Source organism: Porites lutea, chromosome 13, assembly GCF_958299795.1.
Source record: "Porites lutea chromosome 13, jaPorLute2.1, whole genome shotgun sequence".
Classification (NCBI taxonomy): domain Eukaryota; kingdom Metazoa; phylum Cnidaria; class Anthozoa; order Scleractinia; family Poritidae; genus Porites; species Porites lutea.
The window spans coordinates 19,756,867-19,778,143 of record NC_133213.1 but is presented as its reverse complement, the minus strand read 5'-3'; the positions used below and the strand labels follow the sequence as shown (position 1 = coordinate 19,778,143).

The 21,277-nt window shown below is 39.2% G+C and overlaps 1 protein-coding gene across 1 annotated transcript; it reads right to left on the bottom strand.

Annotated features, from left to right (window-relative positions):
• Positions 1–707: 707 nt before the first annotated feature.
• Positions 708–20,473, bottom strand: LOC140922697 (major facilitator superfamily domain-containing protein 4A-like). Its single transcript, XM_073372703.1, has 13 exons — positions 19,572–20,473; positions 14,900–15,077; positions 14,525–14,542; positions 13,544–13,774; positions 12,362–12,479; positions 9,995–10,134; positions 9,233–9,325; positions 8,146–8,226; positions 5,567–5,714; positions 4,530–4,600; positions 3,531–3,639; positions 1,440–2,220; positions 708–1,346 (listed from the first exon to the last, which is right to left on the bottom strand). The coding sequence occupies exons 1-12, from the start codon at positions 19,910–19,912 to the stop codon at positions 2,063–2,065; spliced, it is 1,686 nt and encodes a 561-aa protein (XP_073228804.1). The 5' UTR covers positions 19,913–20,473; the 3' UTR covers positions 708–1,346; positions 1,440–2,062.
• Between the last annotated feature and the right edge of the window lie 804 nt (positions 20,474–21,277).

Here is a 21,277-nt window from a genome sequence, read left to right as displayed (position 1 = left end):
TTTTTACAATCTACATCACTAATTATGCAATAAGTTATGGCAACTCTGACGCACAACGCTATTCAAATCGACCTGCCTCTTTTTGTTGTTGTTGTTTGTTTGTTTTGTTTTTTTCAGTTAAAGGGCAAAAATCTTCATCAATTTTGTAAGGCGGGAGATTATCCAACTTTGCAAGCGAGATAAAAATATCATTGATAGTGGCACGTACATGTTTCTTGTTTGAATTAAAAATGCGGTCAAAATTACCTTTCAACGCAACAATGTCATTTTCGCTTTTGAGTCTGCGCAAAAGGTTCGATCACCCTCGCAGCCGTTTTTGTCTAACGCAACACTCCGTTGCGCGACGAGACAAAAAGGGGTGTGAGGGAGACTATAAGTTTAGCTGGATACTCGGGGAAACAAAACGGCAAAATTCTTTCCAAGTTCAGTCCCTCAGGATTCCCATTGGGGTCCTTAAACTCTATCATCCCGAACATTTTCCCTCTATTCAACCTAATCCCAATGAATCATTATTTTCGGCATCCCGTGAATGTTTTTAATCCCGAATCTCGCCCCCATTTTACCTCGAGATCAAGAATCCCGCAATTCAATAAGGCAAATACCGACCTCCGAATACCCGTTTGGGACCCTTGTCCCTTTAACGCCTTTAGTTCCGATTCCCTCGCTTAAGGCCAGAGGGATATGAAGATAAAGAACACTTGTTAATCACAAACACATCAAATTTAATCCCTTTGACTTTGAACTTACTATCTATAGATACACTTGAACAAGTCTAGTAGGTAGCGGAAGTTTCTAATGAACCCTTAATTTCCAAACTATAATTATAAAAGGAAAGTCCTGTCGGCCTACGCAATGTCCGTGTCGTGATATTTCAGACTCTGCTGCTAGCATTAGACAAGGCTAGCTTACATAATCCCATGTATTATCAGTCAAATATTAAAACAAATCTGTGCTCCCCCTTTTTCATCTCTGCCTTTCAGTGTGGATAATTGCGAAGAGTACCAATTTAAGCACTGAAGCACGAGTACCAACTCCGCGGTATGGCCAGTACCTTACGCATGCGCACAACTATATCACCCCGGTAGAGGCAGCCATGGACAGCTGTTTCGTCCTTTATGGTTGTGCGCATGCGTAAGGTAGCAGCCACAGTGCTTAAATTAGTATGCCCACCTACCCCTCCCCTAAATCAACATTAACACCTACTTCTCACTGAAGGCAAAATGTTGGGTTAGGGGAGAGGTAGGTGGGCAGTTTCCCAGAAACCTAAATTGATCTATATATTTACCCACCCTGCAACCAGGGCCTAATTTTTTCGGATCATTTTACGTTTCGGGGAAACTGCCCACCTACCCCTCCCCTAAGCCATCATTTTGCTTTAAGTGAGAAGTAGGTGTTAATGTTAGCTTAGGGAAGGGGTAGGTGGACAGTTTGCCTGAAACCTAAATTGATCCGAAGGGTTCTGCTGGCAGGGTGATATTTTCCGTACACATGCTCGAAAACCTTTTAAAAATGCACCGTTTAGGCGAGTTCGGAACTTAAAAGTTTAAAATGACAGTTGCAGCTGACAATTGCAGCTGACAGTTGGGTTTTGATCAAAGTAAAAATAAAAAAGAGCTCTCAACAAATCCCAAACAAGAAATTCGCTTTTAAAAAATCCCTTATCTTTTTGGTTAAATAGACCTCTTCAGCTTGTATGTTTTGATTTCCCGATAAGTCATGGTCTCAGGGGTGCAGTTTTCCTCCTGTCTTTTCATAAATTATGCGTACATATGCAAGGGAAGTCTAAAATTTGAATGAAACAAAATTATGACATGACATACCAGTGCCCGATCCAGACCTTGAGATAAGGTGGGGGGGGGGGGGGAACGGTCATCCAGACCCTTACATAAGGGGGGAGGGGCGGCCGGTCTCCCAAAAAAATTTTTCGGTCCTTCGGGCCTCAGTTTGGTCTGAAATAAGCGGGGGGGGCTCACCTGGATCCGCCACTGCATACATTAGGAATACAAAACAAACAAGCTAAAGAGGTCTATTGACCCAACAGGTTTCCTAAGACTTATGGATGCTATCCTTGGATGTTTAGTTCCACTGTCTCAATCGGTGGGCTTTTACCAGTTTCCACTGTGGTGGAGGGGTCGGGGTTTTGGTTCTGATCAAATGTGGGTTGATTGGCAGAGCTCGGTGGATTTCCACACCAAACAAACCAGAAAAATCCAAGCCAATCTGTTAAGAAAGAAACGGAACTCTTAATGTCTATTACAAAATGCTAATTAAGAAAACTGTGTAAAGAAATACGTCCCTGTCAGTTGTATCAAATGCGAAATGCTTTGCGCGACCGACATGACCCAGTGATAGGGACAAGGGGAACAGAACAACCCAAATCAGTGTGCACTTTGAAAGAATGGAGCAAAGACCCGGGGGGTTACTCCTTAAATGGCCTATAAGGAGAAGTTCCCCTTTGTTAATGGGGTACCTTTTCCAGGCTTCAGGTAAATGAAAGGGTAGCAATTTTACTAGTTGTAGTATATTTAACAATTATTCCTCGCGCCCGAATGGGCTCTGAGTCAATAGCACATGAGGCTAAAGGCCGAATGGGCTATTGATTCAGAGGCCACGAGGGCGAGAGGAATAATTGTTTAAGTAAAATCCAACTAGTCGAGACAAAACAACTTTAGCTGGCAAAACGCGATTCAGCCGCCATTATTTTGGTTTTCAAGGCCGGCGCTTTTCGCTTCTAGTGGGCTATAACATATAGCCTACTAATAGCTCAACCAATCAAAACACAGCATTGATAATAGACCAATAGTTGCCTTTTACTAAAAAGGTTCGATAAATCTGTCATTTAAGTCTGCAAAAGGACCTAAAAGGGCTAACAGATGCATTTTTGGCTGTGAAAATGGCAAGAACACTTCATGGTTTAGTAATTTATTCATATTTAAAAAGATGGTACATTTACAGCAGTTAAAAGGGATGCCGCGTTCTTCACTAAGTATGAGAAAGGGGTACCATTTGTCAACAGAAGGTAAAAGAAAGAGACCTCTTTTCTGTCAAAAATGCTATACAGTTAAGGGCCTGTTTACATGGAGGTGGGGGACCCCAGATAGGTGAGGTCACATGTGGCGGGTCACCCCACCTACCATGTAAACGTGATCAAATTAAAATGAGAGGTCATATGGACAGACGGGTTACCTCACCTACCTGGAGACCCCACCTCCATGTAAACAGGCCCTAAATCTCTCTTCAACGGCCACCTTGGGGACAGAAGAAATAGGCCGATGTAAAGAAGTGGCCGTTGTAGAGAGGTTTTAAACAAGTGTCAATGTATGGATCTGTTGTCCGCCGGGACGAAAAAAAGCGGCCGTTATAGAAAGGTGGCTATTACTGGAGGGGGTTGAACCCCCGGGGCGGAGCCTCCCAGTATTAAACTTTGCTAGTAACCCCCCACCTCCCCCGATCACTGAGGGCAAGTGTTGGACGCTATTAACTAAATCCATTCGATAAATGCGTTAACTAATAAAAGTTGAGTAGCTTACCTGTCTCTGATCTCTCCGCTGACCTCAAAAGAATAAAGATCATCAAGGCCATAAAACATGCGCAGAAGGCGGTCGCCAGAAAACTAACAGGACCAAGTCTTTCAAAAACCTACGAAAATGTATCGTCTGGTAATTAACGGCAACCGGCCATTGAAGTACTGTTCATCATTTCACAGCTGATCATCAATTTTTCTGCTTATTTTTTATATTTCTTATCAATATATGAGCAATTTCCCTTTTATTTTTCACTTTCTATCTGTTTATACTCGGCATTTCATTTTTCATCCGTTTGCAATTAACTTACCATGTACTAAATCTATTTTCACTATCTATTTACAACTAGTCATAACCAAAGGTTACGAAGTGCGGGCGACAACGATCAAAGGTCAAAACGCTTTTACTCAAACGTTGTGCTTTGATTAAGTTTCACGTGATATATGATCAAAACACACGTGATTACAAGTGATAGAAGGTCCCAACGAGCGTGATCACAGATTGCCTTCAATGCATTCCATTCATTCTTAGTGGAAGTCCAAACGAAGCTGGCTACGGAAACCGTGTGGAGCATGCGTAATAGCAACCTAGAGATTAGGATTGCGGGCTCCTGTTGTCGCCCGCAATAATATTTACCAAATACTTAGGCCCCGTCCACACGTATACGGATATAAGTTTTTAGAAACAGAGGTTTTTTTTTCTCGAATACGACGCAAAGGACGCTTTCCTATTTGTATCGTTTTAGCGTTTTCGTCTGGATAGGCAAAAACGATTTGACTTACGATTCGTATGGATGCGTACATTTTTTGAAAACGAACAAAAAAATCTCCTGATACAAGTGGTTGAGGGGTTAGTCAACCTCGTTCCCAGGGTTCTCTCCTACCCGCCCTACGGTTCTCTCTCGCTCTGTAGGGCGCGTAGGAGAGAGCCCTGGGAACGAGGTTGGGGGTTAGTATCTGCTTATTATCTACTCAATATCTTCTTTTCGCCAACGGAATTACCTACCTGTCCAACTACTAAAGGCAGTATTAATTCACCCAGAGCTGCACTAACAATCATAACACTTGTCACAGGGGCTGAAACGCAAACACAATTTTTTTACATAGTATTTTTAGTAAATTTCTTTAATCATTTTCGATGTCGAATACGCAGAGACAAACGGAAATTACATTAGAGCAGGTGTGAAAAGACAACTAAGAGGCAAGGTGGTCTGAGAACGTTAGCATAATTATTTCTAATATAACTCTCTCGTAATTATTTCCTCATTGAAGGAGAACTGTCAGGAGGTTTCACTGCGTCACTATACTTTGACGGCATACACAATTATTTAATCAGAGGAGGCCTCGAAATATTACTTTGACGAATTTATATTAAAATATCGGAAGAGGAACTGGTGATGGATTAGGACGAATATATAACGAGATTAACAAGGATTAGAACAGACAAAAACTCAAAAAATATCATGATACTAAATTTCTAAAATGTCTTAGCGACGGTGAGCCGCTACAAGCTAGTATTTTATATAATCGTCCGCATCGTCTCAGTCACCTCGATTCTTTGAAAGGATCGTGACAATTGAGGAAATTTGGGCAGTTATATGGAAACCTCTATATAGACTTCAGACCTATGCTGGGGAATAGGCCTTTTTTCAAAAATACCGCAATACTCTTTGCTGTCCCTCCAAAATTTTTACGTTAGCATTGTTTTCAATTTCTCTTCTGAAAACAATGCTTATGCAAAATTTTGGAGAGACAGCAAAAAGTATTATGGTATTTTTAAAAAAGGCCTATGTGATCAGCCAATTGGTCCGGATCTTGCCTAACTGCAACAAAGGTATAATCGACTCAAGCGCCTGAACTTATTTTAAAAGGACTCCGACAATCGTGGTCATCCGGACAATTATATGGAAGCTCGACTTGAATGAAGAAGAAAGACTGAGTGTGGTGTCAGGCTTCCTCCTTTACTCATTAGCGTACTGCTGTTTGCGACTACACTGATCGCTTAGTGTCGACTATGATATTTAGCATGATAATGATAGTTACCTGTTAAATCTATGTAATATTCTGCGAGGGCAATGCTTGTTGGGAAGACACTGCTCATAAATAAACCTGCACCGCTGGTTCCCAACCATAATGCTGGCTCACTTTCTTCGAAAATTAACATGAAAAGAGTCGCTGAAAGACAGCCAATCTGGAAAAGAACGTGATTGCGCAAATTCAAGTAAACAGTGGTTGTGTTTACTACTAACATAATAAACACGAGTCAGTAGTGGATGGAGGTTAATAGGACCTGCATAGGTGTTTCTTTAGAAGGTTAGCTTTAAGTGTCTCGAATTAGTCTATGAATGAAATCTCATCTTTTCACGCTATACAAGGTGGTTTTAACTTCTGAGTGTATGGATGAAATCCTAAAGTGTGACCATTCAAATGAAAGCTACTGAGCAGTACTTTCCTGTGGTACTGTTTATTATGCTGTACAAGGTGGTTCTAACTTTCGAGTCTGTGGATGAAATCCTAAAGTACGCGTGACCATTCAAATGATAGCTACTGAGAAGTACTCAGTGACCCGTGGTACTGTTTATTATGTCATACAAGGTGGTTCGAACCAAAGCGCACATGAAATTCTTAATTGCCACTATTCAAATGAAAGCCACTTAGCAAAACGTTCCTCTGGTGCCAATAAATTGAGACGATGAATGTTGTTCTAACTGTTTAGTCCTTTTTTAATGTGAGTGGATGAAATCCTAAGTATACTCATATAAGTGAAAGCTATTCAGAGCAGTACTTTCCCCGTACTGGTACTATACTGTTTAATATGCTGTAAAAGGTTACTCTGACTTTTGAGTCTGTGGATGAAATCCTAAAGTGTGACCATTCAAATGAAAGCTACTGAGCAGTACTTTCCTGTGGTACTGTTTATTATGCTGTACAAGGAGGTTCTAACTTTTGAGTCTGTGTATGAAATCATGAAGTGTGACCATTCAAATGGAAGCTACTGAGCAGTACTTTCCTGTGGTACTGTTTATTATGCTGTACAAGGTGGTTCTAACTTTTGAGTCTGTGTATGAAATCCTGAAGTGTGACCATTCAAATGGAAGCTACTGAGCAGTACTTTCCTGTGGTACTGTTTATTATGCTGTACAAGGTGGTTCTATCTTTTGACTTTGTGGATGAAATCCTAAAGTGTGACCATTCAAATGAAAGCTACTGAGCAGTACTTTCGTGTGGTACTGTTTATTATGCTGTACAAGGTGGTTCTCACCTTTGACTTTGTGGATGAAATCCTAAAGTGTGACCATTCAAATGAAAGCTACTAAGCAGTACTTTCGTGTGGTACTGTTTATTATGCTGTACAAGGTGGTTCTAACTTTTGACTTTGTGGATGAAATCCTGAACTGTGACCATTCAAATGAAAGCTACTAAGCAGTACTTTCGTGTGGTACTGTTTATTATGCTGTACAAGGTGGTTCTATCTTTTGACTCTGTGGATGAAATCCTAAAGTGTGACCATTCAAATGAAAGCTACTAAGCAGTACTTTCGTGTGGTACTGTTTATTATGCTGTACAAGGTGGTTCTAACTTTTGACTTTGTGGATGAAATCCTAAAGTGTGACCATTCAAATGAAAGCTACTGAGCAGTACTTTCCTGTGGTACTGTTTATTATGCTGCACAAGGTGGTTCTACCTTTTGAGTCTGTGGATGAAATCCTATGGTGTGACCATTCAAATGAAAGCTACTGAGCAGTACTTTCGCGTGGTACTGTTTATTATGCTGTACAAGGTGGTTCTAACTTTTGACTCTGTGGATGAAATCCTATGGTGTGACCATTCAAATGAAAGCTACTGAGCAGTACTTTCGCGTGGTACTGTTTATTGTGCTGTACAAGGTGGTTCTAACTTTTGACTCTGTGGATGAAATCCTATGGTGTGACCATTCAAATGAAAGCTACTGAGCAGTACTTTCGCGTGGTACTGTTTATTATGCTGTACAAGGTGGTTCTATCTTTTGACTTTGTGGATGAAATCCTAAAGTGTGACCATTCAAATGAAAGCTACTGAGCAGTACTTTCGTGTGGTACTGTTTATTATGCTGTACAAGGTGGTTCTAACTTTTGACTTTGTGGATGAAATCCTAAAGTGTGACCATTCAAATGGAAGCTACTGAGCAGTACTTTCCTGTGGTACTGTTTATTTTGCTGTACCAGGTGGTTCTAACTTTTGAGTCTGTGTATGAAAACCTGAAGTGTGACCATTCAAATGGAAGCTACTGAGCAGTACTTTCGTGTGGTGCTGTTTATTATGCTGTACAAGGTGGTTCTATCTTTTGACTTTGTGGATGAAATCCTAAAGTGTGACCATTCAAATGAAAGCTATTGAGCAGTACTTTCCTGTGGTACTGTTTATTATGCTGTACAAGGAGGTTCTAACTGATGAGTTTGTGGATGAAATCCTAAAGTGTGATAATTTAAATGAAAGCAACTGTTCTTCAAACGTTATTCAGAATAAATTGTCGCAAGTCTGTAATTTAAGTGATTGTAAATTGGAACGCCCGGAGGAACCTCTCTCTGATGCTATTAGGGTTTCAGTAGTTTGTTTAAAAGAAACACATTTGATGATGTTACCAAGTTAATCATCAGCATGGTTGGAGGTTTGACATACATCGCTATCGGTATGGAAACAAACCGACCAACTGAAAGGGAGCCCTGAAACAATAGATTATTATATACAAATGAGATTTCATAACTAATGTATGATTTATAAGTATTTACAATCATATGCGTGAGAATGCCTGACCTCTTTCAAGGTAATCCGGTTTCCGGATTGATTTTTTGGAATCTGGAATTCAGCTCAAGGAATCCGGAATCCCGTTAACGTTTGGAATCCGGAATCCAAGTTCCACTGACAAGGAATCCGTAATCCAGTACTTGGGATTCGGAATCCAAAGAGTGAATTCCAGAATCCAAGATAGTCTGGGACTGCCTTAAGTGGGGCGACATGTCAAAAGTGAAAGAGCTGGTTCTGCAAAACAGTAAAGTCACGCCGCGAGCGGGGTAAAGTTACCGTTAATAGGCTGATTTAGCAACAGAACGGGAACGTCAGTTGACGACGGCGCGCGCAAATCAAACAACTGGCTAGACCAATGGCTGAGTGGCAAATTGGGCACTGGAAGTGGAGTTTAGTCCTTTCCGCGCGCTTTCCCGTCGTCAAATGACGTTCCCGTTCTGTTGCTAAATCAGCCTAGTGTTCTCCGCTAATTAACGTGGTAACAAACTGTTCATTTCCGAGTTACCCTTTTGATACCATTGTGTGATATTTAACTTGCTTGACATGGTATGTCAGTTATACATAAATTTAAAAAGGTGCCCCGTCGTAGGAGGGAGGGGAATAGTGATCCGTCCGCCATTTTGTCTTTTTTCTGAACAGAGGAGACGCGTCCCATTTTAAGATTGGGTGCCACAAGCTGCCCAATAAAAACAGGGGCAACACATGGGAATGCAAGAGGAAGATATAATAGAGTACAAAAACCTGGTTGTACTCCAAAAGTTCCATAGCATACATAACTGATGCGAAATTGTGACTTCACTCCCATTAAGATAACAGTTTAATGTTACCTGCTAACTTTCACCACGACAGACCATTCTTTTTAATTGGGTGTCAGATTATTGTGTGACATGAAGTTGCGTGACATAACACTCACATAACACTCACCCAAAAGAGAGAGTTGAGATAAGCTGCGTGACTGGGCTTGATATGAACAGCTCCTTTAACAGCGTACGAGTAAACATATGCGCCAAACGTCGCCTAGGACAGAAAAGACAATTCCAACCTTAAATCAGTAGTGTTTCATGCACTCTTTTGAGAGTTCTCAATAAATAGGTTCATGATGTTTTCTTGGTTAATTTGCAATTTCCAACCTACTTCTCGTCCCTTCTAGGGTAATCCACTAGTCCTGGACTCTGGATTCCACGCCGTGGATTCCGGATTCCAGGTGCTGGATTGCAGTATTTGTCAGTGGAACTTGGATTCTGGATTCCAATCGTTATTGAGATTCCCGATTCAGGATTCCAAAGCCCAAGATTTCAGATTCCACATGCATATTTTTCCCGGATTCCGGTTTCCATAAGCAAAAATTTCTCCGATTCCCTTACATGGAGCGATACTTCCAACCTACTTCCGTTGAAAGTAGTTTGGAAAGTGCATAATGGTAACACACCCATTACCTTTTTTCCGTCTAGCATTTCCCTAATCCAAGTAAATGCCAGGCAAAAGAAAAAAAGGAGAGAATAAAAGAAAAACAAGAGGGAAGAAGAGCAAACAAAGTTTTTGGGTTTTTTGGCCAGGTACGTATGGTGACCAGAAAATGATTGTACTTGCTTAAAAGGGAAACTTTCGGTGCAATTTTCAGAGGCAATATAGTATTCAGTATTTGTCAGCACAATACACGTATTAGCTGGGTCATATTTACTATACCATTAGCCCGTCGTACAAAAGTAGAATCAGCGACGTCAAAACTGTGACTACGACAACTCTCGGTTTCTGATCATCTCCAAAAATTTTTAGCCAGGGTTGCTTGCCATTGAGATACAATGTGACCATGTGGTGGTTATAGCCTGAAAAAGTTTTAGAACCATATTGAGAGTCCATTGAAATACAATAGAAGACTACATTGAGATGCAAAATACTTCTAATCAGAGTAAAGTGTCAGGTTATGTTGGCTGGCTCCTAAAATGTTGTACAATAGACCTTTTTACCGATACGGCGGCCATATTGAATTAATTCCATTCAAGGAGTATTATGGGATGCTCAGGGGGCATAAGCACGATCCGTTGTACTCGCATAGGGAAGCCACCTTCTTATTTGACTGCAAAGTGAAATTAAATAAGAGGGAAAATCTTACCTGTTTTGTTCTATTCTTGAATCTGCTGTTGTGCGAAGTGAAATGGAAGTTGTTTTAAGATGCGAAAGCTATATTCAAGTCGACGCTTTATAGCTCTTTATCCGTTGTTGATTTCACAAAGCTTTGTGTGAAGTGGCTCTCATTTCACTGTTGGTGTCACGCGTCGATTGTTATTATTGTCTCGCGTTTCATTGTTGGTTATTAAGGACCGATGTTGTTTATTGTTGGTTATTGAGGACCGATTTATTTTCAAGCCTTACTCAAGTATTGCCAGTGGTTTTTGCACGAAATTCATTCCAACAAAGGTTTAAGGGATAAAATGTACGGTGGGCTACTTTTTTCTCTCTAAAATAAAATCTTCGTATTCAAAAAGATCAGAAATTGATTATTGACTTTTCGATTTATGAATGCCTCCACGTGACTGGACCGGAACTTAACTTTGCGTTTCACGTGTGAAAGTTTCTTGAGCTTTTCTGCTTGGTTCTAAGATTGTTTCAGGAATTCGATTGCATATACATCCAGATCTATGTTGCCTTGTTGTTTTCGTTTTAACTGAATGGTCATCGTGGAATGTTACCTCGCGCGGCACTGTGTTGTAAACTGGTCCAGTGAACTGGAGGCAATGATTGCGCGAGAGCAGCTATCGAGTTTCGACCCTTGTCATTATTTAGGGACGGACCATTAGAAAAGTTATGGGGGGGGAGGGGAATTTTTGGAGCCGCAGGAATTTTTTTTCGTTATCAAATTCCTTGTATGAATTTATTTTAGGCCATAGCATGAATATTTTTTAGGATTTTAAAATTGGCGTGCAAGAATTTTTTCTCATTTAATTTTCCCTTGCACGAATATTTTTTTTGTACTTCGCCCGCCCCCCCCCCCCCCCCTCCCCTACGGTTTCTACGGTCCGTCCCTTATTACCGTTAATTCAAATATTGTTAATAAATTAATAACCAACGATGAAACGTTAGACGATAAAAACAACCGGCGCGTGACCACATAAAGCATGGTGAAATCAACAACGGTTAAAGCGTCGACTTGAACATGAAGTAGTTTTCGCATCGTAAAACAACTTCCACTTCACTTCGCACCACAGCAGATTCAAGAATAAAGCAAAGCAGGTAAGACTTTATCTCTTATTTAATTTCCATTTGCAGTTTACAAATAAGAGCGTGGGTTCCCTATGTACTCGCTTAGTATTAGAAAATATGGTCTTTCACAGGAAAAGGCGATCACTATTACATCCTAACCCGGCACAACGATCAGTTTTCCCATTACAATCTTATTCGATTCTAAGAAAACTTCAAGAAAAAATGCCCCGAAAGGCGCTCGTAAATACTAAACGGAATGTGCTTATGCTCCCTGGGCATCCCATAATACTCCTTAAATCTAACTTATATCAATATGGAGACCGTAATGGTAAAAAGGTCTATTGGAATAGTATTAAATGAAGTGCGAAACCAATTGTGGAATTGCGCCATTTAGGCATAAAGGAGCCTTACCCAAGGGCGCGATCTCTTTTCTAAGAACAGTTCTTGTACAGTTCTTCCAGATTTTTGGAAAAATTTTGTAACGCACTACAGCTAGCGATGAAAAACGTCCAGCTTAGATGCGATTTCTTTTTTTACGAGAAATCAGAAAACCTGACTGATTTCCAAAGTTTGGACGTAAGAGAAAGTTGACGATAGTGAATCAAGAGTCACATGTAGAAACAGTATTAAAGCAACACTAGCTACAACCCGTTAAATGGAAGAAAACAGAATTAGGATTTAGCATACTAATGCATATTGATGGTAGTGGTAATGGTTATGGTGATGTTGACGAATATGGTAGTGAATAAGATGATGATAATAATGATGATGATAATGGTAGTAATGTTTATGACAGTACTGAGACAATAATGATGATAATAACATTAATACTAAATAAAGATGTTAACTTACCAGGGTTGTTAAGTCTCTGCTCATCGTACATTTCATACTCGTATTTCTTAAGGGTCCCTGTGATTTTGGCCAATTTACGTGTAAACATTAGCCACAACAACCCAAATATTACTGGAAGCTGAAAAAAAGCGAATCCACAATTTGTCTTTGTTTTTGTCTATCTATCCATGTATTTATCTACGTACTAATTTTATTATGTCTACGAGTTTTTCATTACCAGTTTCACGATCTTCCTTAATTATTGTAGGAAAAAAATGGTTTTTCTTTATATCCCATACCATTTTTCTAGCTTTCTTTGGGTCGTGCTATAATTCGATCCTGTAATCGTGAAAGGTTAAATGCTGGTGTAGAGGGTTGTTCACGGGATTTGCATTTTGTTTTTCTAAGCCACTTTATCGGTAAATCCGACACTAAATATGTAATCCTTAAAACTATATATTTGTGATTTATCAACTGAGTAGCTTAAGGTTTGTTCTTAAGTGAGAATGATCTCTGTAAAACACGTCAAACTGTAGTCGCGGGATTTAGTCACGGGCCGTAATGTATCAGTGCGAGTGCAGTGTGAATGCAGTAGTTAATCAGTAGTTGATTAAAGTGCTACAGTGCGTAAAGAGCCTCGTCAAGTTTCGCAGGCTGGCGTACTTTACCCAAGTACACTAACTTAAGTACACAATAAGGAGCCTTAGGGACGTTTATTGTCATCTGGTGAGAAACTGCAAACTTCTACTAAGTTGTCAGTCCTGTATAGTTACAGCTTGCAATTTTAGAGTCAGCCTGCGAGCAGAGTCTCCAACGGCGTGTCTTCTTCCTGATTGAGGAGGAGGAGTAAAGGTTTCCCTGCATGACTCGCGTCAAGCCATTGAGGTTGCACCGGGGTTGCACCCCGCAGCCCGAACTACTGGACGGGTCAATCCTATTTTCTTTCGTCAAACTGTTATTTTGGGAGCGAGTTAGTCCATTTACTGATAAACCGATATCATAATTAACTGAGCCCGCTGGACAAAACGCACGGCTACTAGGCCTGAGTAGCAGCGCATGCTCAAAAAGATCTAACGCCATTAATTTAAGGAGAGTCTTTTTTCTCGAGTACGTCAATTTCAAGGAAGTGAAAGAAAGACTCTGTTGGCAGCAGGGTGTATTAGATTCAGTAGCAAGAATACCAATAAATTCATTGATACTCACATGTAACAGAGCTACAATCCAGTAAGCCCATCTGACATGCGTATCGCGATGCATCTCTTCTTGGGTGTGGTATATCTGGGTGGAGTTGTCGATACCGGAAGTGGAGTTAGCATATGGCCACTCATCGATGATCGTCGTATAATTTACCACCATTACACATTTACGACGCAGGAACGGCCGCGCTATCAGCGGGCTCACGAAACCACCCACGCCGTAAGAGAAGTGTAGAGCCTAGGAACCAGAGTGAATTGACTAGTCCAGTTTCGAATTAAAAATTACCGCTGAATACAAACAATTACGACACATTCTTACGACGTAAAGTAAAATATTAAGAGATTCTGGCGAGTAAGTGTTCGAAATTTGACCGTACACAATAGACAGTGTAATAAACAGGTCTTTTTCTCTTTGGAATTTGTGAATATATAACTTCAGATGGAGGCTAAGCCTGTAAAAAATGCGTCTTCACTTCTTTAATTCAGCGGTCATAGCGAACTCGAAACTGGACTATTACTAGGAACCTAAGATTCGACGACGACGACGACGACGACGACGACGACGACGACGACGACGGCGACGGCAACGAGAACATCAAAAATGCAATAGGTTTGATCAGCAAGACACCAACTTTGCACGTGCAGGGCACCTTTTATATTCATTTCTTTTCCGTCGCTGCAAGAATATAACGCAACATTTTATGCATAGAGGACGTAAACAAGCCTCGATGAAATTTTTTTTTCGCTTTCTAAACTTACATATGGTTCTTGGGAATTTAACTCCAGGAGAATTCGGCTACATTTGTTAAAGTAGGTGAACTGGAAAAATCACGATGAAGATCGAAAAAACGCGAATTCACTTTTCAAACGACGTTTTCGCTGCCGTCGCCATCCTTGACTTTATGAACGTCAATAGTGCGATAGACAGAATCACTGTTTATGATTGGTATTTTGTTTAATTAGTGTTATTTTTCTCGTGCAATCTTACCTGTAAATAAGGGGAAACCTGCAAGCGAAAAAACAAAGTGTTGATAGGATGTAGGCACTTTCAGGGCAGGGTTGCCCAAAGCTGGGTTAAGGTAACCCAGGGTCAGGTCGAACTTTGAATTCAGACTGAAAAAGCTTAAAAAGCAAATTCAGTTTAATTCTTAAGATTAGACGCTCTTAAAAGATAGGGAAATTATCCGAGTCAATGCTTTTGAAAAAAAGAATAGAATAACGGATTAAAATTCACACGCCGCCGGGTTAGGCCTAATCGGCCTTCGAACAACTGGGCCCACTAAAATATACATTAAAAGATTACAATAACAATTGTAAGCACAAACAAATTCTTTAAATTACATTATTTGTTTCATGCTCTGACCTGTTTGCCGTACATACGTATAAGTTGAACAGTTGTGAACGTATCTGTGGCTCCAAAACATCCTCCAAATATTCCCGCCAAAAACAGCAAAATGACGAAGATCCGGCTAAGCGGAATGGCAATGATGCATATGGCACTTAGACCAAGAGCTATCGTCACCAGCACATTTGGATTGAAACTGGTGGAAAAACAGCAAGTGATGTAAACATTTTTTCGTAAGGGCGCAGTATTTCTTTAGGCCGAAGGGGGGGGGGGGGGGCGAATGATATTGATTTGGAAAGGAAATAAGCAACCTCGCTCCAAGGGATCTCTCCTACCCGTCCCTATGGAGCAAGAACCTGGGAATGAGGTCCGCTAATCGGCTCAGAGGCACATTTCTTGTGGTGATGGACTATCTGGCATTTATCTACTAACTAGTGGTACCTTCCGGCAAGTGCCAACGAGGGAAATTCGTTTATCTTTTGTGGATTTTGCCTATTCAGATCTTCGCGATATTTTTTTTTTTTTTCATAATTTTAGAGGTTTAAAATGGATTCCGCTATAGAAAAGGATGGCACCCAACTTCAAAACAACAACTTTGGCACACTCTAGGCTTTCACTTTTATTAAACAGTAGCAACATGGCTTGAAGCTTTGTTGGTAAATATGAGCATTGCCAAGTTAGCACTTATTTTTCATGGAAAATTCCATTGTATCAAAACTATAAACGTTAGAAAGAAAAATATAGTTCAAATGAGGCCTTTGACTGCTGAAATTAAAAATAATAATTAAATTCCGAGCAACAGCGTCATCAGGAATAAGAAAAATGTTTCGCGTAGTAATATAAATAAGAAAAAAATGGTGTAAAGTAAAATGTGTGAAAAGCGCAAGAATGGGGCGGAATGTATCAGAGGTATAAAATATAAACTTGAATAAAATACAAAGATCTAATGAGCGAGTGTCACAGGACAAAGATTCTCTTGAAAGGCATAATGATAGCGTCAAAACAAAAGGTCCGCAAGTTCGTTGTATTCCTCACGGGATTTTTGGGCTGTCTCAATGTAAATCGAGGAGCAAAAACACATTCTGGTTGACAAAATCTAAAGACATGAATAAATTCTAAAAAAAAGGTCCGCAAATACGTTGCATTCCTCACAGGAGGTGAGGACTGGCTCAATGTAAATCGACCTGCGAAGAAGACGCTAGATCTGATATAGGTTCTGAGAATATAACCCTCTATGCCTTGATCAACTATCGCTTAAAATTCAATTCAGAAAGGAAGAGAACACGGAAAACCCTGGTTCTGATTCGAGAAGCGAGCAGGCTACCTCATTGTAAATGGAGCTGCAAAGAACAAGCTGGTTTGGACAAAAATTTGAGCATAAAACCCTATTCCTTGATCAGCTGCTGCTTTAAACGCAATTTATAAAGCAAAACAGAGCACTATTAAATAGCCCTTTCAAACTAGAAATCGTATTAAAGCTTGCTCACCTGTTAGGGCCTCTTGAACAGGCAACAAACAGCTGCACAATTTCGGACCACGCGTTGTAAATACAAGACCATGATGTCACTACCCAAATATGGGGTCTTACTTACACCCAAATATGGAAAAAATGCAAATTTTGGAGGGTTACGCAGAATTTGAGAGTTTTTGCCTACATTGCGTGGCGTTATATATAATTCTGCCGCCGAGTCAATCTCGCTTCTGAGCTCGGTTGCCTCGTTGGCAATTATTCTCTTCATATTTTCATTTTTAACATCTCTCAAATTTATTATTTCCAAATTTTCCAAACTTTTAAACAACCCCTCTAATTTTTATACATGAAAAACATTCGAAAACTCATCCGAAAATTCTCAAAAAATATTGAACAAGGAATGCAACTTAATTGAGTCATTTTTTGATTGAAGGAAATCTTAGCTAAAATTTAAGTAAAAGGGCAGAAGTAAATTCGACAAACAACGCTTTTAAACAGACTGGCCGCTTAGAGAGTGGTAATAGAAAGGAAGACCTGTAGCAAAAAAAAGTGCTAACGAACCCTTTTTTCACTTTAAAATTCCCTGCATTCTGACGTTCCTAATTTTAATGATGTCATCTGATTGCAACCATTGTTCCATACAAAAACGTGACGTCGTAATAGTTCAATATGCTGGCACGTAAGAAGTTTAGATAGATTTCAAACTTTCTTTCCAGATGATTTCTCAGGAAAAGAATTGGAATTTAGAAGCATTAGAAGTAGACAATAATGCAGGAAAGTACTGCAAGAGGACTTATTAAAAATGGTTACACTTTGGGGTTTCAACTTGCACAGACTCAAAAGTAAGAACCACCTTGTGCAGCATGATAAACAATACCACAGGAAAGTACTGCTCAGTAGCTTTCATTTGAATGGTCACACTTTAGGATTTCATCCACAGACTCAAAAGTTAGAACCACCTTGTGCAGCATGATAAACAGCACCTGAGGAAAATACTACTCAATAGCTTTCATTTGAATGGTTACAGTTAAGTGACTTATCGGCAAACTCAAAAGTTAGAACAACCTTGTACAGCATAATAAACAACACCTGAGGAAAATACTACTCAGTAGCTTTCATTTGAATGGGAACGTTACTAATTATCTTATCTGCAGACTCAAAAGTGAGAACCACCTTGTGTAGCATAATAAACAGTACCTGAGGGAAATACTACTCAGTAGCTTTCACTTGAATGGTTACAGTTAAGTATCTTATCTGCAGATTCAAAAGTGAGAACCACCATATTGTGTCAAGCATAATAAACAGTACCACAGGAAAGTACTGCTCAATAGCTTTCATCATGAATGGTGTGGCACACTTTAGAATTTCCAATCCACTGACTCAAAACCAAGAATCACCTTGTACAAAGACATGAACAGTATCACAAGAAAATATTTGAATGGTAACACTAAGGGATTTTTCATTTAGACTTAAATGCTGGAACCATGGAATATAGAATGATTAAAAGTGCCACAGGAAAAGTGCTACTCAGTAGCTCTCCTTCGGTGAGACAATTCTCAACACGTTAAGGGGTTTGCTACTTAATACGCAGGTCACTAAAAGTGTTCAGATGGCAATGGATCTACGTCAAACGGAAGCCATTATGTAACTGAGAAATTTGCTCAGAAAATTGAGAAAAAATTCAATAATTTCCCGAAGATTTGTTATATTAGTTTGTTTGCCATTGAGGTTTAGCAAGTGGAAATTATTTTTCGTCGTACAATGTAGCTTTTGTTCCTAATGTAGTATGCAGTTCCATAAATCATTAATTTTTAATTAAGAGAAATAATTTTTTTCGGGAAAAAAGACTTGATCCCAACGCTGGTTTTTCTTTTCCCCCTAATTAAAGGAAAATATAGACGATTTTGTGCGCAGAAAATTTTCAAATTAGCTGTGCAGTTTGACTAGGTGATATTGGGGAGAAAAGATGATAATTTTTATACATTTTCCCATTAGCTTTCTCCCGCTATATCGCTGCCTCATTATATTTTCACACAAAGAAAAGAAAACCTTGTTTCAAATTGTTAATTATTAAAGTGTTTATTCCGAACGTGAAAATTTTCATAGCACTGATTCTTTATCTTTAAATAAAGTTCATCCGAGCAAATTTCCATGTTTAATTAACGGTGAAAACAAAACGAAGCGATGTCATAAATCTTTTCCATGCGTAATATTTGATAACACTCCGTCTTCTATATATTCAACTGTTCATTGTAACTAATATTCTGTTTTTGGAAAGGATTGAAAAAAAAACTTAGGGTAAATCAAATTCACGCAGATACACCTGTGAAGAAAGATCGTCGATTTATTTTGTCTTGACAAAATCAGTTAGGCACCGTGATTTCAAAACCTACAAATACAAATTTTAGCCATAAAGATAGATTAGATATTGTAATTTTTACGAGGAAAGGAATACTACTTCAGTTTTAATCTTAGCAGAAAATTTTGACATTCCTATTCCAATTCGAGCTCATTTTCATTTGAAAACTGATAAGAACGTGCTGGGTTAAATATACGCTAAGCACAATTTCTAAACAACTACATTTAGGTAATTTTTCAGATATTGTAATTTTTACGAGGAAAGGAAGCTACTTCAGTTTTAATCTTAGTTGAAAATTTGATATTCCTATTCCAATTCAAGCTCATTTTCACTTGAAAACTGATAAGTTCGTGCTGGGTTAAATATACGACAAAGCGAAATTTCTAAACAACTACATTTAGGTAATTTTTTTTTCTGCAGCCAGAATACTTTAAATTATTCTTTGGTAGAACCTTTACTATCGCGTCACAGAATAATCTGACGCACAAAAGATACGAAATCATAGGCATCGAGATTGGGTGGAACTTTGATCAAAATACCACTTATCGATTTTGTATGCACTTGATGCAGTTAGCTTTAGCAAGACGTAACTAACTATCAAGGACCTTGATTGGTAGTGACTAAAGTACATGCTAATAAATACTGTCATCATTGTAAAGCTCTTGAACGATTTTTTTCAGGTGTATTTGTGATTTTTGCGGAGTGAAATGTGAAACTATTTTCTTTCTTGATTTTCCTTCTTCGACGACCCACTGGTCCTCAGTGATTCCCATAATTTTTTGAAGTCTCTCTTACCAACTCTTTGTCTTCCTTGACAAAGCTCGGTTGTACAACAAAAGAAAAAAAATTTCGCTACTTACCGATCAACTAGATAACCACCAGAAGTTGATCCGAAGACGTTGCACAAATCATGCACAAAAAACAGCACGCTCATAACAGTTATAGACTTCCCGGTCAGGCATTTAAGCTCCAGTAATGTAGGGCCCAGTATTTCGTCTGACATTCCAAAGACCATGAACACACCGCAGTAGCAAATTGTAGATTTGAGACTGTTTCTGTCTTCTCCGAGTTTTTTCAAAGTGTTTAGGAAACGTTTCCACAATGGAAGATCCTTATCTTTTTCGAACGTACGACGTTCGACATCCTCCATGTTAAAAAGTGGTTCTTCTTCATCAGATGAAGAATCAAAGCCCACACTCATGTTGCTAATGAAATTCTCTTGAAATGCTCTCGATGAAGAGTTGTTTTGATGCGAAGAGAGGCTCTCCGTCCGTTGAAACAAGTTCCAAATACTTGAAAATTCTTTAAAACATACTGAATTCCATAACGTCGATGTCGACAAGCTCCGATATTAAAAGGACGCAAAGTTCGAGCTATTCGATCCTAATTTTTTTTTCTCCTTTTCTGTTTCGTTTGCAATTTTTACCAGTCTAACCAGCGCTGAATAAAGTTAGTAAGAGATCATGGAACTATTTTCAATAGGAACTGAATAACCTTGACGTAAATTATATTGTGTTTTGATTTCCTTCGAGTGACCGAAATTCGAGTGCAGCAACAATTGAACTTACGGAGTATTTTGGGTGAATTCGTCGCTGTAGCAATTCATAAACAATTGTTCTCTCACGGAATTTGACTTGTTGTGGCCTTAAAACCAAGACAACAAAGCTATTTCCGCTTCGTGTTAACACTTGAACACGAACCACCTCACACCCATTCTCAAAACTTTGAAATCTTTTTACCCTGATTGCAACATTTCACCTGTCACAAAAATGTTTTCCATTTTTTTCGTGCTAATTTATTCATCGCGGCTTTGAAAACAATTTTGATTAAATCACTAACCTGACGGTCAATCACGTTCGCGACAAAAACCTAACGATTACAAATTACATTTGGGTTGTTGAAAGAACTCTCTTTATTCGTAACAACTTCTTCAAGATTTCATTACGATGGGGTTACAACCTTGAGCTATGCACTCTTATATTTCACGCTCTTAAAAATTTTTGATTAATAATTCAAAGCCATCATATTTCAAGTCTGAATTTAGATTTTATCTTTTTTGCACGTTTTCTGGTTCGTTTTTTCTTGACCAGAGGAATTTGAATCCGCTTTAAAAGCTGTCTGAGAGATTATAATTATCTTTGCTTTTGTTGCGATATGCATCTTTTCGCCGTGTATATGTATTTATAGCCACTTACTATGAAGAGTTTTAAAGTATGCATTAATGCCTTTGTAATAAGTTTATTTTATTAAGAACCTTTTTCTTTTATTAGTACAATTGGAACAAAATAAATCCACGTGTAACGATTGTATGGGATACCGGTATTTTATTTTAAAACATACTCGAAGAGACTCGAACGCCGTAAGGAGGTGGGGGTAGGATCGGGTCAGTTGAACCTTCCCCCCCCCCCCCCTCCCTCCACCAGCTTGCGTTTTTGCGGTGTTGCAATATTTTGAAAACACTAGGAGTTCAAGAGATAGCCTGTGCTCAGCTCTACAATAAGGGAAATATATTATGGGATATGGCGGGGCCTGGCACCTAATTGATTCAAAAAGGCCGCCATGCTGG

Bases quoted from the DNA above. Each gene is read 5' to 3' on its own strand.
- LOC140922697 (XM_073372703.1), bottom strand. From the start codon at position 19,912: ATGAGTGTGGGCTTTGATTCTTCATCTGATGAAGAAGAACCACTTTTT. The intron at 15,078-19,571 runs GTAAGTAGCGAA...TTTTTCCACCAG, and splicing joins GGTGGTTATCTAGTTGATCG to TTTCAATCCAAATGTGCTGG. The intron at 8,227-9,232 runs GTGAGTGTTATG...CTATTGTTTCAG, and splicing joins ATCTCAACTCTCTCTTTTGG to GGCTCCCTTTCAGTTGGTCG.